Here is a 16,114-nt window from a genome sequence, read left to right as displayed (position 1 = left end):
GATATGAGAGGATCATGGGACAGGAGGTCCAGAAAGAAAGACAAGGAGGGTGGGGGGGGACCCAGAGGATGGGCAAGAGGTATATTCAGAGGGACAGAGGGAGAAAAAGGAGAGTGAGAGAAAGAATGTGTGCATAAAAATAAGTAACAGATGGGGTACGAGGGGGAGGTGGGGCCTTAGCGGAAGTTAGAGAAGTCGATGTTCATGCCATCAGGTTGGAGGCTACCCAGACGGAATATAAGGTGTTGTTCCTCCAACCTGAGTGTGGCTTCATCTTTACAGTAGAGGAGGCCGTGGATAGACATGTCAGAATGGGAATGGGATGTGAAATTAAAATGTGTGGCCACTGGCAGATCCTGCTTTCTCTGGTGGACAGAGCGTAGATGTTCAGCAAAGCGGTCTCCCAGTCTGCGTCGGGTCTCACCAATATATAAAAGGTCACATCGGGAGCACCGGACGCAGTATATCACCCCAGTCGACTCACAGGTGAAGTGTTGCCTCACCTGGAAGGACTGTTTGGGGCCCTGAATGGTGGTAAGGGAGGAAGTGTAAGGGCATGTGTAGCACTTGTTCCGCTTACACGGATAAGTGCCAGGAGGGAGATCAGTGGGGAGGGATGGGGGGGAACGAATGGACAAGGGAGTTGTGTAGGGAGCGATCCCTGCGGAATGCAGAGAGAGGGGGGGAGGGAAAGATGTGCTTAGTGGTGGGATCCCGTTGGAGGTGGCGGAAGTTACAGAGAATAATATGTTGGACCCGGAGGCTGGTGGGGTGGTAGGTGAGGACCAGGGGAACCCTATTCCTAGTAGGGTGGCGGGAGGATGGAGTGAGAGCAGATGTACGTGAAATGGGGGAGATGCGTTTAAGAGCAGAGTTGATAGTGGAGGAAGGGAAGCCCCTTTCTTTAAAAAAGGAAGAATTCCGTCTGGGTAGCCTCCAACCTGATGGCATCAACATCGACTTCTCTAACTTCCGCTAAGGCCCCACCTCCCCCTCGTACTCCATCTGTTACTCATTTTTATGCACACATTCTTTCTCTCACTCTCCTTTTTCTCCCTCTGTCCCTCTGAATATACCTCTTGCCCATCCTCTGGGTCCCCCCCCCTTGTCTTTCTTCCCGGACCTCCTGTCCCATGATCCTCTCGTATCCCCTTTTGCCTATCACCTGCCCAGCTCTTGGCTCTATCCCTCCCCCTCCTGTCTTCTCCTATCATTTTGCATCTCCCCCTCCCCCTCCAGCTTTCAAATCCCTTACTCACTCTTCCTTCAGTTAGTCCTGACGAAGGGTCTCGGCCTGAAACGTCGACTGCACCTCTTCCTAGAGATGCTGCTTGGCCTGCGGCGTTCACCAGCAACTTTGACGAATGTTTAACCAAATTTGTACAAAAATCTTGCAAATGGTAAGGATAATTAATTGTACTAAAGCAATGATTATAAAATAAATTGCAAAGAATCATGGTGCCAATCACTTTTCACGTAAGTAATTTTTAAGTTATTATTGAAGCAGGGACCAAATAGAAAATAAAATGGAAGGTTAACTTTCGTTTGACAAAGCCAAACCACAAAATGCGAACAGCCAAATAAATTTCCAACAGATGTGCGATAATGTTGTTACTTCTAATTACTTTCAGTGAATATTTGTACATTATGATGAATAGCAAATTACCTCCCGTTTCCTTATCTTCAACTAGCACTTCCAGCTTGAGGAGTCGCCAGGGAATTTCGGGATCATCGCCCATCACCGTAAGTGTAGCTTCAAATTCACCTTCAACACGAAACTTAACACGTCCATTGGCTTTGAAGAAAAGGCCAGAATTTTAACATGAGAATTTTCATTCTAACTTAAGAATTCTAAACTAATTTAAAATAATTGGCTAAAACCAGCTTTATTCAATCTAAATGATGACATAGGAAAGACTTTAAAATGCTAACCTTGATGTATTTCAGTTTTAGGCTTACTAGGTCATTCAGTACATGCGTTCTTTTTCTATCTTTCTATACAACATTTCAAAATGATTACAAATAACAAAAAATAAATTATTTTATTTGTACAATCACAGTATATGCTATGACTTAAATATTTACCATTTCTAAAATCATGTCAGTATCGAAGTGTGAATTAAAGTACACAAAATCTTATTTAAGCAAGTGATTCCAACTCCATGTATTACTTTCAAAAAGGGACATACATACTGTGAGAAAACTGTTTCATGATTTACCATTTTAAACAAAGTAATGTAGATTAGTTTACTTAAACCTTCATTTTCATGTACAGACACAAGGAAATCCAGGGTTTAACCTTCAGAAGTAAACTCAGATTTCTAAAGGTACTCAATGTCTAATATTAAGCAAACAATACTTCTGAATACTGTTAATGAAGATCAAAAATGTACATAATATCATGGAAGCTCTTCATTACTAAAAATATGAATGTAAGCTAGCCAAAAATAGAAAAGGGGAAACCGAAAGTTTGTGTGTATGTGTATAGACAGAGAAGTGGGAGGGGGGAGATGGAGATGGAGAGGGGGGGGAGAGGGGAGGGGGGGGAGAGATAGAAAAAACATCAGAAATTACACTGGAGAAGTAATATTGGGGGCAATGAAATAGCGGATGAACTGAATAAGTACTTTGCATAAGTCTTCACTGTGGACATCAGCAGTATGCCAGAAATTTGAGAGAGTCAGAAGGCAGAAGTGAGTGTAATCACTCACTTCTTGGGAAGCTGAAAAGTCTGAAAGTAGATAAGTCACCTGAATCAGATGGACTGCACCCCAGAGTTCTGAAAGAGGTTGTTGATTCTTTCAAGAATCACTAGATTCTGGATGACTGGAAAATTATAAATATCAGTCCACACTTTAAGAAGGGAACAAGAAAAAAGGCAGGAAATAATAGGCGAGTTAGCTGACTTCTGTGGTTGCAAAATGCTAAGAGTCCCTTGGATAATGTTTCGGGGTACTTGGAGGCAACTGCTAAAATAGGCCAAAGTTAGCATTGTTTCCTCAAGGGGAAATACTGCCTGAATAATAGGTTGGAATTCTCTGAGGAAGTAATAGGTAGGATAGTCAAAGAATCAGTGGATATTGTTTACTTGGATTTTCAGAAGGTCTTTAACAAAATGCTGCACACAAAGCTGCTAAACAAGATAGGACCTATGGTATTACATGAAAGATACTAGCTTGGATGGAAGATTGCCTGACTGGCAGGAGGCAGAGTGGGAACATAGGGGACATTTTCTGGTTGTGTCAATTATTTGTAGCTGGCCCTGAGGTGCGTGTTGATGAAACTTTCAGGACATTCACAATTGAAAATGTTGTTTGAGAAGCCAAAAGCCTTTAACCACACAACCATTTGTGCAAAATGAATTCCACAACTGTTTAAGTATTTAATGAGTGAAAACTTGTGTCTTTTCTCCCATAGAAAAATCTCAATTAATACCAAACTGAATAAAATTCTTACCAACTGTAAGGTTTGCTAGTTGTGGAGGCAGATCTGTTGTCACTAGTCGATGTCTCAAAATCTGATTGAGCTGATGCAGTGTGGATTGTTTTTCACTTTTTGTTATTGGATTTGGAGGAATGATTTTATCCTATTGGCAATTTACAACAAACATAATTTGAAGCCATGTTGCAATTGTAACAATTTAAGATAAATATAAATTATATTTTAAAAAATTGTGCCTTTAAACATAAATGTCCACACAATGGTTATCAACTTCAACAGCAAGTTAGCAGGATGGCCTAATCTGATCTTTTCTGCAATATAAGCAGGTAGAAAAAAAACAAATTCTGTCAACATATCCAATTCTTAATAATTTTATTGAAAAGGTAACTTCTTCAAAAGAATTTTTCTTTTAAAAAAGCGCATATTACAATGCATTTCACTATAGACTCTTGCCATGTACTATCCCCATAAACAGAAAAATTTTCTTTTGAATTATTTTGTGAGTATTAATATATCAAAGATTTCAGTATGGATATTTAATGTCTGAACTTTAAAAAAAATTGTATCTAAGTCTTCATTTTTCTAAGTCAAATTCATTCATTATTTCAAAGTCAAACTAATACAAATGAAAATACTTTTAAGCAAGTATAAACTGAAACAAGGCACTTAACCACATAGTGCTCTGCAACGACACTAGTGCCAAGCTGTATCGGCCCTTGTCCTTTCCTTGGACAACATCGGTGTCCTGGAGAGGGGAGACTTGCAGCATGGGTAACTGCTGGTCTTCCATAAAAACCTTGCCCAGGCCTGCGCCCTGGCGAGTGGAGACTTTCCAGGCGCAGATCCATGGTCTCACAAGACTAACGGATGTCTTTAAACTAAAACAAAAACTATCTTGGTTGATTATTTTGTGTTGTAATTTATTTAATAGAACAAAGGAAACAACGATAAATAAAACACCATTCATGTTATTATCTGCTTAGTTTAAGGGCTTACCCGAATACAAGTAGGCAGTCGAGGGTATGATCCTGTCGTAAGGACATCAATGGCAAATGGAATCGCAAAGCTTGGTAAGCGAGCATGAACCAGAGCATCTCTTGCCAATGATGCCATTCGATCAGCAGTGTCAACAAAGATGAATGCCTGCTGATCTAAGAAATTTGATATCATCTATATGGAAACATAGGAAAAAAAATGAAGAATAAATATAATTAAATTTCAGCAGAACTTAAGGATCTGTTTTCAAACACAACCTTAGGAACTCAATAAAAACTACAATAAATCAAATCTATCAGGAAAAATTTTAATAATCTAAGAGTTATTTCTCCAGAGAACCTTTAGAGAGAGACAAGGTGCAAGAATCCCTGAAAAACATCCATTCAAGTACACATTTTCACTGATCATTGCAATTAATGCACCTTTGGTTCTTGGAATAAAACAACAAACCCAAATTTAAACACACGCATTACTTGCCAGAAGGATATTCTTGAACAGTATGGTGTGCTCATGAATTCTTCCACTTTCACATCTCACTCCCATTTCATAAGAAAACTAAATTGGATATTATTTCTTAATGATATGATACTTAAAAAAAGTTGCAATTAAGTCACTTCAGCTGGTCACAAATGGAATTTTATTTCATGTAAAAGATGTGGTCCTCTAGGAACTATATTTAAATCATCAAAAGTTTGTTAGTTTAAAATAAAAAGGTAGAGCTCTACAAGCAAATCAAGTAATAGAAATTAAATATATTCAAGAACTGAAAGTACAAATTAAAACTCAAGCTCTGGAGATATGATTGACTGCAAATGCTAGAATCTGGAGTGACAATTAAGCTCCAATTAAAGCATTGACTCCCTTTTCTCTCTGGATGCTATCCAACTTGGCACTTCCAGACCATTCTTTATTTCAGATTTTCACCATCTGCAATATTTTACTTTTAGACATAGATAAGATAGATACTTTACTGATCCCAAAGGAAATTACAATGTCACAGTAGCATTACAAGTGCACAGATATACAAATATTAGAAAAGAAAGAAAAAAAAAGTTACCTCAAACAGTCTAGCAGGAGGGGGTAATCACTTCCTCAGCTAATAGATTGACTCATTACAGAGCCTACTAGCAAGGAAAGAATGTCCTCATATAGCGCTCTTTGGAGCAGCACAGTAATCTATTGCTAAAAGTGCTCCTCTGTTCAGCCAAGCCACGCAGAGGGTGAGAAACATTATCAGAATTGCCAGGATTTTCCGTAGGGTCCTTTGCTCTACCACAACCTCCAGTGTGTTCAGTTTGACTCCTAAAACAGAGCCAGCCTTTCTAGTTTATTGCACATGTTCGCATCACCTGTGCTGATGCCATTGCCCCAGCACACCACTGCATAGAAGACTGTACTGGTGACAACCGACTGGGAGAACATATGAAGGAGAGACCTGCATACTCCAGAGGACCTCAGTCTCCTCGGGAAGTAGAGGTGGCTCTGACCCTTCTTATGCACAGCCTCTGTATTGGTGCTCCACTCAAGTCTGTATTCCAGGTGCTCCCCCAGGTACTTGTCGGTCCTCACCACATTTACATCCTCACCATTAATAGTAACAGGGAGCAGTACAGGATTGGTCTTCCTAAAGTCCATCACCATCTCCCTTGTCGTACTGATGTTGAGCTGCAGATGACGCAGCTTGCAGCATTTGACAAAGTCCTCCACCAGGGCCCTGTATTCATCCTCCCATTCTCCCTTTATACACCAAACTATTGCTGAGTCATCAGAGAATTTCTGCAGATGACATGACTCACTGTTGTATCTAAAGTCCAACGTATACAGGGTAAACAGGAAGGGAGCCAATACAGTCCCCTGTGGGGCCCCAGTGCTGCTAATAGCCATGTCTGACACACAGCTCCAAAGCCACACAAACTGTGGTCTCCCAGTCAGGTAGTCCATTATCCAGGATACAAAGAAAATGTTAACCTACATCGAATGGAGCTTTTCCCCAGCAATAAGGGCTGTATGGTGTTGTATATTATAAATAACAAACATTTTTTTGAGCTTGGGATTGGCAGAAGCTATCAGTGCTGGCCTGCTAAAAGACTGAAGCATGAAGGCAAGTCAGTGTGTTGTGACAGTCTCTATACTCAACTCAATAGCTTCATGGTAATTCAGACAATTGCCTGGGCAAAATGACTTTTTATTCAATATTTGCTATGAACTTGCAAATCTCTACATAGCTCATGGTTAAAGTATTTTGCAGCAAGAAGTTTAGCAAATATCCAGGCAAAAAAGCTACATTGTTAACAATTAACTCCTCTAGATGCAAATACAGGTCCTGAGACCTTATCTGCATCTAGATGTCCCCAAACTCTTTAAGGCAAGAATGCACTCTTCACAGGCTTCTGCAAATAACTATTCAGCATATATAATAGCTATATTTGGACACAGTGAAGTATTAGGTGTGCAGGACACCAGTACGTGAAAACGCAACAAGCAAGTCTAGGAAAAATCAAAGTAAAAACAAATTAACTGATTACCCTGCATAAAAGTATCTTTTGAGTTATGCATCATGAAGCATTAGTGGACTTACCGCACATTTTTCCACCTTCCCAGCATTACTTGCCCATTTTACCAATGCCAACAAACGAACAAAAAGTTGACGTGTTCGGCTAGCAAACTGCACTATCTCAATTTTCCTGTTAATTTAAAAATATCATGTTTAATTTTTCAAACTTCCATTAAAAAAAGATTTTTTTGAATAGAAAAAGTGAACTAAACTTATGACTTTGTAATTGTCAACCAAGATTTTTAGTGGTTCAACAATATTTATTGCAGTCAGTTAACTTACTTTCATGTCTTAAGTCATCATGTCCAAAGAAAATTGACAGTAACTCTGGTAATAATTCCTTTCTGTACTTATATCAGTTTTGTCCAACCCAAGATTCTTGGACTAAATGCCTTTGGACACATCCTTGTTCAGTGCCCTTAATAGGACACTTCTTGTCATATCAACAGAAGTTAGATCAATTGTAACTCCATTGCTTATTGTTAGTACTACAGTACTACAATTTTTTCTCCAATTTAGCAAAATGATGGTAAATTCATGAAAATCTCTAGATATTTACTTAATCTTTAAACGTATAAACAATATATTTAAATATAAAACAAAATCTACACAAAACTACAAAGAAAGGTCATTTACCGTTCCATGTCAGTCTTGCGAGGTAACCTGGGAAAAAAAAAATTCAGTTACTTGCTGAAAAGTTTTACAAAGTTTTGCTAATGTTTTAAAATCAGATGAAAATGAAAATAATATTTTAGCTGAACACTCTATCCATTGATAACTCCAGACTACATTTATATAGCATTCATGACACAGAAAAGCATCTTAAGGAACTTCGCCATGTTTTTTTAAAAAAAACACTAAAAGTTAAAACAAATTACCATGATAAATGCAAAATTATGCTCTAAGGAAACTTCCCAAAAAATTATGTAGCTAAATCTTCAAATCCCTCAAACACTTTAGGGAAGTACTGTCATCAAAAATTGTAAACCCTGAATGGACTAATAAGCAAATCATATTTTATCTCAGTGAATGATACATTATTTTTAAAAAGTCATAGATAATTATTACTTTGGCTGAAATAAATAGAATTTTATTTCATGTTAAGGACTTGTTCTTTTAGAAACCATGTTTATGCCACTAAAAGTTGGTTAGTTAACATAAAAAGGAAAGCTTATCAGCAAATAAAATGTGTAACTGAATATGTTCAACCACTTAAAAACTTATTTTAGATGGATCTCAGGCTAATAAAATTAATTACATCTGTAAATTTATTCTTTATGAGAAAGCTTTTACTCAAAGGACCATCAGCTTTAATTTTGGTCCAATTAGCTTTCAGACTACTTCAAATAATAAAGATGGCTGTGTATTTTCCAATAAGAGAAAGAAGAGCAAAGCATCGACATACCAGCCATAGTGTCTTCTACCTCAAGCATGTAAGCACCTCAATAAATTTTAAAGTCCTATCCAAACTTTAAAAAAAATCAAGTATTACTATCTGCATAAAGTCATACTTCTCTTTCGTCTTGGGGCAGAAAAGCTGTGCTTGAATAGGGCATCTTCTTCATTCTCTTTTAATTTAAAATGGTAAGACTTTTTTTGAAAGAAAAAGTCAAATGTAAAGACACAAAAACAGAAAATGCTGGAAACAGTAGAATCCTGGACATGAAACATTAACCATTTCTCTTTTCATATAAGCTGCCTGACCTACTGAGTATTTTCAGCATTTTCTGTTTTTATTTCAGCTATTTGATATCTGTATTTTAAAAAAAAATTCATTTCATGAGACATCAGGTGCTGAAAATCTCAGAATTGTATTTACTTTTAAACATAATTTAATAACAACATTCATGGATGATATAATAGGAAATAGCATTATACATTAAGATTGTAAGATAGTGGCGAGGTCAGACACGGTGGCTTCTATGGGGCCAACCAAAATCAATATTGCTTTTTGCAAAATGTCTTTGTTATGATCGCAAGACCCCACTGGGCATTAAGAACTTAAAGTACTGCAGTTCTACACCATCAGCAAGTTGCTGGTTGGCAGAGAAACCGAGGAGCTGGACATGGTGCAGATCACACTGCTGCCTGCATCAGAGAGGCACTGGGGGAGTTGATGCACGAAGGCAGTGTGCAGTCTAGCAGCAAGTGATCACCTTAGTTGCTTTTCTTGTGATCACAACACCTTGTTGGACATTGTTAATGTGGGTTGCTTCAAATCCGATTCACTGATTTATTGGCGGATGGCAGGCGAGCTGCTTTGCCTCTGTCACAGCAAGGACTAGGCCTCGAGCTGGGGTTTACGCCCAGAAGAGAGGCTTTGGAGTCGGTGCACTTCACCAGAGTGCCGGGGGCAGTGTGGTGTGGACTCCAAGCTGGAGTTGGTGCTGACCCCATTGTTTGCGTGGCGGACTGCTGCAACATTCATGGACTTAGTATCTTGGACTATATAGTTTTGTGTGACTGTATTTTGCTGATATCTTATATGTGTTTGCTATCTTCTATGTGTTATATGTGTCTTGTACTGTGTATGACTTGGTATTGTGTTTCAAAACTTTGCTGCAGAGAAACGTTGTTTCTTTTGGCTGTATTCATGGGTATCCACGTGTGGTTGAATGACAAACTTGAAGTTGGAAAAGAATAACCACGTACTATTTATTATGGGATCCATACTGAAGTAAACTTAACCTGAATTACTGAGCACTGTGATTAACAAGTAATACATTTTTCATTTCCTTTCACACCCCTATCCACCAATCTGTTTTGATTTGCAGAACAGAAACCTCAGAGAGAAATACTGAAATTGTTGCTTGTTTAATCATTTCGCTATCCATTCAGAACACAGCAGATATTTTGTAACTGAGCCCAAACTTGTTACAGAAGGCTGTTGATGTTACTATTAAATTAAAAGGAACAATTTTACCTCAATCAATTATCAAGCCCATTGATTTATCACACAGCATGAATATATGTTGACACCATGGCCCATATCTATGTTGTATTGCTCTATGACGCTACATCATAAAATAAACCCCTTCCACTAATTCTGATAAGTTAAATTTACAATTGTTCGTAATGTTGTACTGCATACTAATAATTAACCACAGCTATTAGCAAAAGTAACGGAATAATTAATTATCCCTGTTGGGTGTCTAGAATAGTACATTTGATGAGGAGCACCAGAATTTGGGCCTTTGAAAAGACTACACAAAATAGATTATTAAATACAGTTAGAGAGGATTATATTCGAGTGATATACCATGGACTGCGGAATGAGATGATTAATGCGCAAAACAGCCATCGTTCAGGTTGAAAACGTCCCTAACTGCAGCTTCACAGGGAACAGATCTAAGTTGGCTTTTGATTTAAAAAAATTAAGTTGATAAGATATAGATAAGTTTAATAAATAGGAAAGGTTCTCAATCTGATATTCTATCTGGCATGTGGAGTTAATCAAATCTGGTAAAAATAGAAAAGGAATGCATTTTTTGAAGGGTCAGATGTTAAAAGGTGTTGGTGTTCAACTGACTCTGTATTTCCTTCGTGAATGATTGAAAATTAACATGCAAGTAACAACAGATCGTTAGGCCTTTACTGTTAAGGAATTCAGGTACAAGCATAGAGACTTTTTGCTCCGATTATATACAACCCAGATCATAATAAATTTTGAATATTGCAATGGGTCTGATCTTCCTACCTAAGTAAGGATATTTTTACAATGGAGGTAAAGTGCTGAAGGTTCACCGAATTGATTCCTGGGATCATGGGTTTGCCCTAAAAGGATATATGCTTGAGTTTAGAGCTTGACAGAATAAATGCAGAATCTTAAACACGATGAAGTCAGCAGATGCTGGAAATCCAAAGCAACACACACAAATGCTGGAGGAACTCAGCAGGTCAGGCAGCATCTATGGAAATTAAGAGATAGCCAATATTTTGAGTTGAGACCTTTCTTCAGGACTTGAGTCTTGACCCAAAATGTTGACGATCTATTCATTTCCATGAATGCTGCCTGACCTTCTGAGCTCCCCCAGCATTTAGTGTGTGTTGCTCTAAATGCAGAATTGATGTTTGCTCTGGCTTGAGTTTTGTAAACCAAAGGTTGATCATTCAAGACAAGAGATGAGAAGAAATCTCACAAAGAAGATAGTCTTTTCAATTCTCAATCTAAGAATGCTGTGAAGATTCAGTTGCTGAGTATATTCAAGACAAAAAATGAACAAAGATTGATCTTTCTGCTCCATTAATTAAGAATAATGAGTGTTATAAGTGTTTGCGCAGGAAAGTAGATCTGAATGAATTATAAGCCATGATCTTAATGTATGGCAGAGCTCAATCCTGTTTTTTAAAAATTTATGATTGTTAGCATAGTTGCTTTGTAAGATTAACAAGAGAAGAAACTAGGGACAATAAGAGCATGAGAAGGAAATACTGAGAATTCACAAATCAAGACAACATAATTGTTGTGTCCTCAGAAATACCAATGACCATTGGGTAACAATAGTATGCTCAAGTAAGAAGCCTGATAGCTCTTGAGAAACAGCATGGAGGAAAATGAGAGTGAATCAGTGTTAATGTTAAGGAATTAACCATATTTATATTAACATCAGAATACCTAGCAATCAGTACACAACTTTTACAGTTGGCCAGTTAGATGAGATAAAGCACACATTAAAAAAAAACTATATAATATACAAAATTATATCAACTAAAACACTCTACCCACATATTTTGTTTACTTTAACTGAGATTCCTTCAATCACCTAGGTAATTGCACATGTGGATACACTCAGGCTCATCCCCAATATCAAATTAAATAAATATCTTAATCATAAGCAGAAAATTTTCTGGATTTGATGATGCAAGGTGAAATTGCGAATTTCATCTCTGGACCTCCACAACAACTGAGGGATGCAAAATTCACTGGAGAATTTAATATGGCTATTGGCTTACATAAAATCTGGGAAACAGCTAACTTATGTAGGATCATATCCTAAAAGATAAAGTACAAGAGACGACGGAAACAGGTTTTGGAGGTCTGCAACTAATGATGGATAGTCTGTCAATCTTTGATTTCCATTATTTTAAGAACTGTCATCTCATAGCCTCGAAAACCGGATGGTCTGTTTTACGTCGCTTTGACCCTACTGTTAATTATGACGTTATTTAACACAAATTGAATTTCTAAAAATAAACAGCTTAGAAATGTAGTTGGATCTCTGAGTTAGAGTAAACCGACTGATGTTACCAACAGTGCTCGACAGCGCAGCCTGGAACAAAAATAAACACAAGCTGCATCTAAAAGTGGACACGACTGATTTCCAATTTGAAATGATAATCAAATCAAATGATGAACAGTTGGCAGTGAGAACTAAGAGCGGGCTGAAGGAAGCGTGCCTATCAGTCGCGGTTACTCTTCGTACTTACAGGTCAGCCAGCACCGTAATTTCATGGTAGGTTCTCTGCAGAAGGAAATCGATCAACATGCTGAGGCGTACTCCAGGGTTGGCGGCCACGGCGGCGGCTGCTGCCGGCCCCGAGGTAGGGCCGCCCCCGGACACCAGCTGGGAACTCTCCACCTGAACCGGGGCCATTTTCCACTCGGAGCCCTGATCCCAACGCCCCCTCTCCAGACACGGCCGTCAAATCTGGTCCGTTCACCGGCAGTCAGTGGGTGGGTCGCTCTCGTTGTATGACTACGGTCCACATTGATTTATTTTCCCTTCCACAGCAGATTGGCTGGAATATTATTTTTCGCGCTCGTTAAACAGCAACAAATCCTACTCAACAGGGCCCGCCATATTGCCATGAATCGGGAAGTAAATGTGGGTGGTGACCCGGAAGGAAACTCGGGGGATACCCAGTAAACATTACAGTTGTTGATTTTCCTTCTCAGGAGCAGATGAGGAAGCTCAGCAGAAGATCTCTTAATGACTGGACGATCTGAGTGTGTAAGATTACTCGTGACAAGGATTTTTGATGTCAAAGCTAACCTGCAAAGAGGAGACTGTACTTTTTTATATAATTGGTATGCACTTTATATGTAATTTCTCATTCGAGGCTTTTCATTTAGGTGAGTAGAATTAAAAGCCAAATAATCCCAAACTAATAATACCCTAGGATTGTAAAACATTACCATTGCCAGGTTCTTCTTACACCCCCCTCCCCCCCACCACATCAATATTACTGGTAGGTTCACCATTGGCTGGAGACTAAACTGGACCAGCCAATTCGACGATCCGGGGAGCCATTCGCCTCTCGATAGCAAGGCCTTTCCATCCTCCACGAGATGGATCAAAGATGTAGTCATGGAACTTGAATGGCTCCAAGCTATACACGTCTAATCGTAGGACACGCAGAATAGTTTTTGTTTCAGTTTTATTTGAACCCTCTTTCTCAGCACTTTTCCCAGTATATTTACAGCTGCTTTTTTGCCTTCTTATAGAATTCAAATTTCATTTTTTTGCTGCCATTTTTCAACCTGTTCTCACCTTCATGTGGTCTATCATTTGATCTTTCTTTTCTTGATGTCTCACTATTCTCCATCTCAAGGATAGGGCAAGCACAAACTTGACCACTGCTGTCCTGACTATACTTTCATCCTGCAACTGTCTTGAATATTAATTGCTCTGGTGATGTGATTTTCTCACAAGTGCCTCTGAATTGGATAAAGAGTCTTCAATTTGAAATGTTAACTTTTTCTTTCCCTAGATGCTGCCTGGCCTGTTAAGTTCTTTTTCACACAGGAATTAGAATTAGTTTATTATGCTTCATGTGTCGAGATACAGTGGATATCTTGCATACTGTTCATAAAGACCAAATCATTACATAGTGAAATGAGTTGTATCAAAGTAAAGTAATAGAAATACAGAATAAAGTGTAACTTCTACAGATAAAGTGCAGTACAGGTAAACAATAAGGTGCAAGATTATAGCAAAGTAGATTGTGAGATCAAGAGTCCATCTTATCACACGGGAGAGCTATTTAATAGTTTTATAACAGTGGGGTAGAAATTGTCCTTGAGCCTGATGGTAGCTTCTGTATCCAGGCTTTTGTATCTTCTGCCAAATGGAAGAGAGGGGAAGAGAGAATGTCCTGCTGGGTAGGGTCTAAGGAAAAACCATTTCAGTAGCAAAATGACAGTTGCTGGAAATCTGAAATTAAAAACAAAAAAGTTGTAAACCAGAACACGCTCACCTTGACATGTATGTTGTTTTTGGATCTGGCATTGCTCCAATAATATATTCTTGTATTCAAATCTATCCAATATCTTTATCATGCTCCACCTACCCAGATTTACAGCCTTTCATATCATCTGCACTTTTCTCTTGTTCTGGATTCTGAATAATCAGTTTCAATCACCATTAGCAGCTGTGCCTTTAAACATGCATGTTTTACACAAGGGAATATTCCACCTAAACCTCCCTGCCAGTTTTTCATCCTTTGGTCATAATATCTCTTTAGAAAACTGCTTCAGATTTTCCAGATAATACTTCTTTGAAAGACTTGGGCTGTTTAATATTTTGAAAGGCATTACTAGTAAACTGCTAAGATTTGTATGTGGGGAATAGTTTCATTGTTGAGATTGATACAGCACAATTAAAAAAATTCTATAATATTTTGAACAATAAGTGCCAGAAAAATAGAACAAATGCAAGGTACCTCTGTCAGAGTCTTAGAGACATTGTGAATGATCTCTGGAAATACCGCATGTTGACATTTAAACCTTGGATTAAGTTTCGAGCAAATTGAATTTAACTGGACATATATAATTGGTTAAGAACGACAAGCAAACACTACTTATTTTGTGTAGAACAATAACTGCTCAGGTGCCTGTGCAAAGATAAATATAGAAACTGTATAATTTCCATAGAGAGTGAGAGCAGGTGATGATAGATTGCTCACATACTGGGAGTATTTACTGTTTCTGGATTTTGTTAGTTTGTTAAATAGTTTTATTAACTGTTCAGCCACTTTTGTAAGAATTATCGGATGTTTTGCCTCAATCAACAAAAATGCGCTGGATACCAATAGTCTTTGATTTGGATATTTGGTATTTACTGTTTTTTTTTTCATTTTTATGAATTATGTTTGTGGCTAATCAATGTAATTTTAAAAGTGAGCTAACAGTATTCAGAAAACTAAACTGAATTTGTAAATTTGAGTAGTTACTTGGAGTAACAATCAAAACCACCATTGTATGATTAGAATCAGGATCTGGTTTATTATCACTGACATATGCTGTGAAATTTGTTGCTTTGCAGCAGCAGTACGGTGCAAAACATAAAAATTTGCTAAAAGTTGCTGAAATAAATAGTGCAAAAGAGGAATAACAAGGTAGAGTTTGTGGATCGTTCAGAAATCTGATGGCATAGGGGAAGAAGTTGTTCTGTAAACAATGAGTGTGAGTCTTCAGGCTCCTGTTTCCCTTCATGGTAATAATGAGAGGAGGCTATTTACTGGATGGAGTGCGTCCTTAATGATGGATATTGTCTTCTCGAGGCACTGCCTCAGGAAGATGTCCTTGTTAGTGGGGAGGGTTGTGTCTGTGATGGAGCTGGCTGACTCAGCAAACCTCTGGAACCCTTTCTGAGGAAATGTCAAAGTAAACAAGAATCAGTGCCAGAGTATGTTTCAAGCTGTCGAATAAACAGCAGATTAATCACAATTACCAGGTGACTTGCATGAAATTACTCCATTTAATTGTTAATAGTAATTGCAAAATAAACTTAATACAAAGTTAGGATTATAATTTAACAGCATCTATTCAAAGTTAAGGTTTATCCTCCTGCAATGCTACTCAAACTCTGACCCAGAAAGGAAATAATATAAACAATCTATCAGACCTACATATTGTAATTTGTTTTTTAATAAATTTTATTGTTTCCATTTGTATTCCTTTTTGGTAGTTTAATCTCTCCTTCCCTTTTTCTCTTTCTGTATCTGATTTTATTTCACTCAATTTCCTCTACAGTTGTCAATCTGATGCTTTTCATAACGCTTAACTTTCATTGCTGCTCTGATTCACTTGAGTCCCTGTTGACTCCATTTGTATGGGGAGGGGGAACAAATTTTTTGAGCTAAGCAACATGGTGTGGCATATTGTGAGATCATCCACTCCAT

The 16,114-nt window shown here is 38.0% G+C and overlaps 2 protein-coding genes across 3 annotated transcripts in view; one reads left to right on the top strand and one right to left on the bottom strand.

Annotated features, from left to right (window-relative positions):
- med14 (mediator complex subunit 14) overlaps positions 1–12,808 on the bottom strand; it is a 65,576-nt gene extending 52,768 nt beyond the window's left edge. The window contains exons 1-6 of the mRNA XM_063050806.1: positions 12,419–12,808; positions 7,628–7,654; positions 7,016–7,121; positions 4,438–4,611; positions 3,457–3,586; positions 1,667–1,795 (exon numbers count right to left, since the gene is read on the bottom strand). Of these exons, the coding sequence (XP_062906876.1) occupies positions 1,667–1,795; positions 3,457–3,586; positions 4,438–4,611; positions 7,016–7,121; positions 7,628–7,654; positions 12,419–12,585 (733 nt within the window). The 5' untranslated portion in view covers positions 12,586–12,808. The remainder of the gene's footprint in view (positions 1–1,666; positions 1,796–3,456; positions 3,587–4,437; positions 4,612–7,015; positions 7,122–7,627; positions 7,655–12,418) is intronic.
- A 74-nt stretch (positions 12,809–12,882) lies between these two features.
- usp9 (ubiquitin specific peptidase 9) overlaps positions 12,883–16,114 on the top strand; it is a 280,005-nt gene continuing 276,773 nt past the window's right edge. Inside the window, exon 1 of one of the 2 annotated variants that reach the window (XM_063050799.1) lies at positions 12,883–13,019. The gene's annotated coding sequence lies outside the window, so the exon portion shown is untranslated. The remainder of the gene's footprint in view (positions 13,020–16,114) is intronic. The other variant, XM_063050801.1, reaches the window with a different exon arrangement.

Source organism: Mobula hypostoma, chromosome 6, assembly GCF_963921235.1.
Source record: "Mobula hypostoma chromosome 6, sMobHyp1.1, whole genome shotgun sequence".
NCBI classification, from domain to species: Eukaryota; Metazoa; Chordata; class Chondrichthyes; order Myliobatiformes; family Myliobatidae; genus Mobula; species Mobula hypostoma.
Note: the sequence above shows the minus strand (reverse complement) of the source record. Positions and strands in the feature narration are given on the sequence as shown.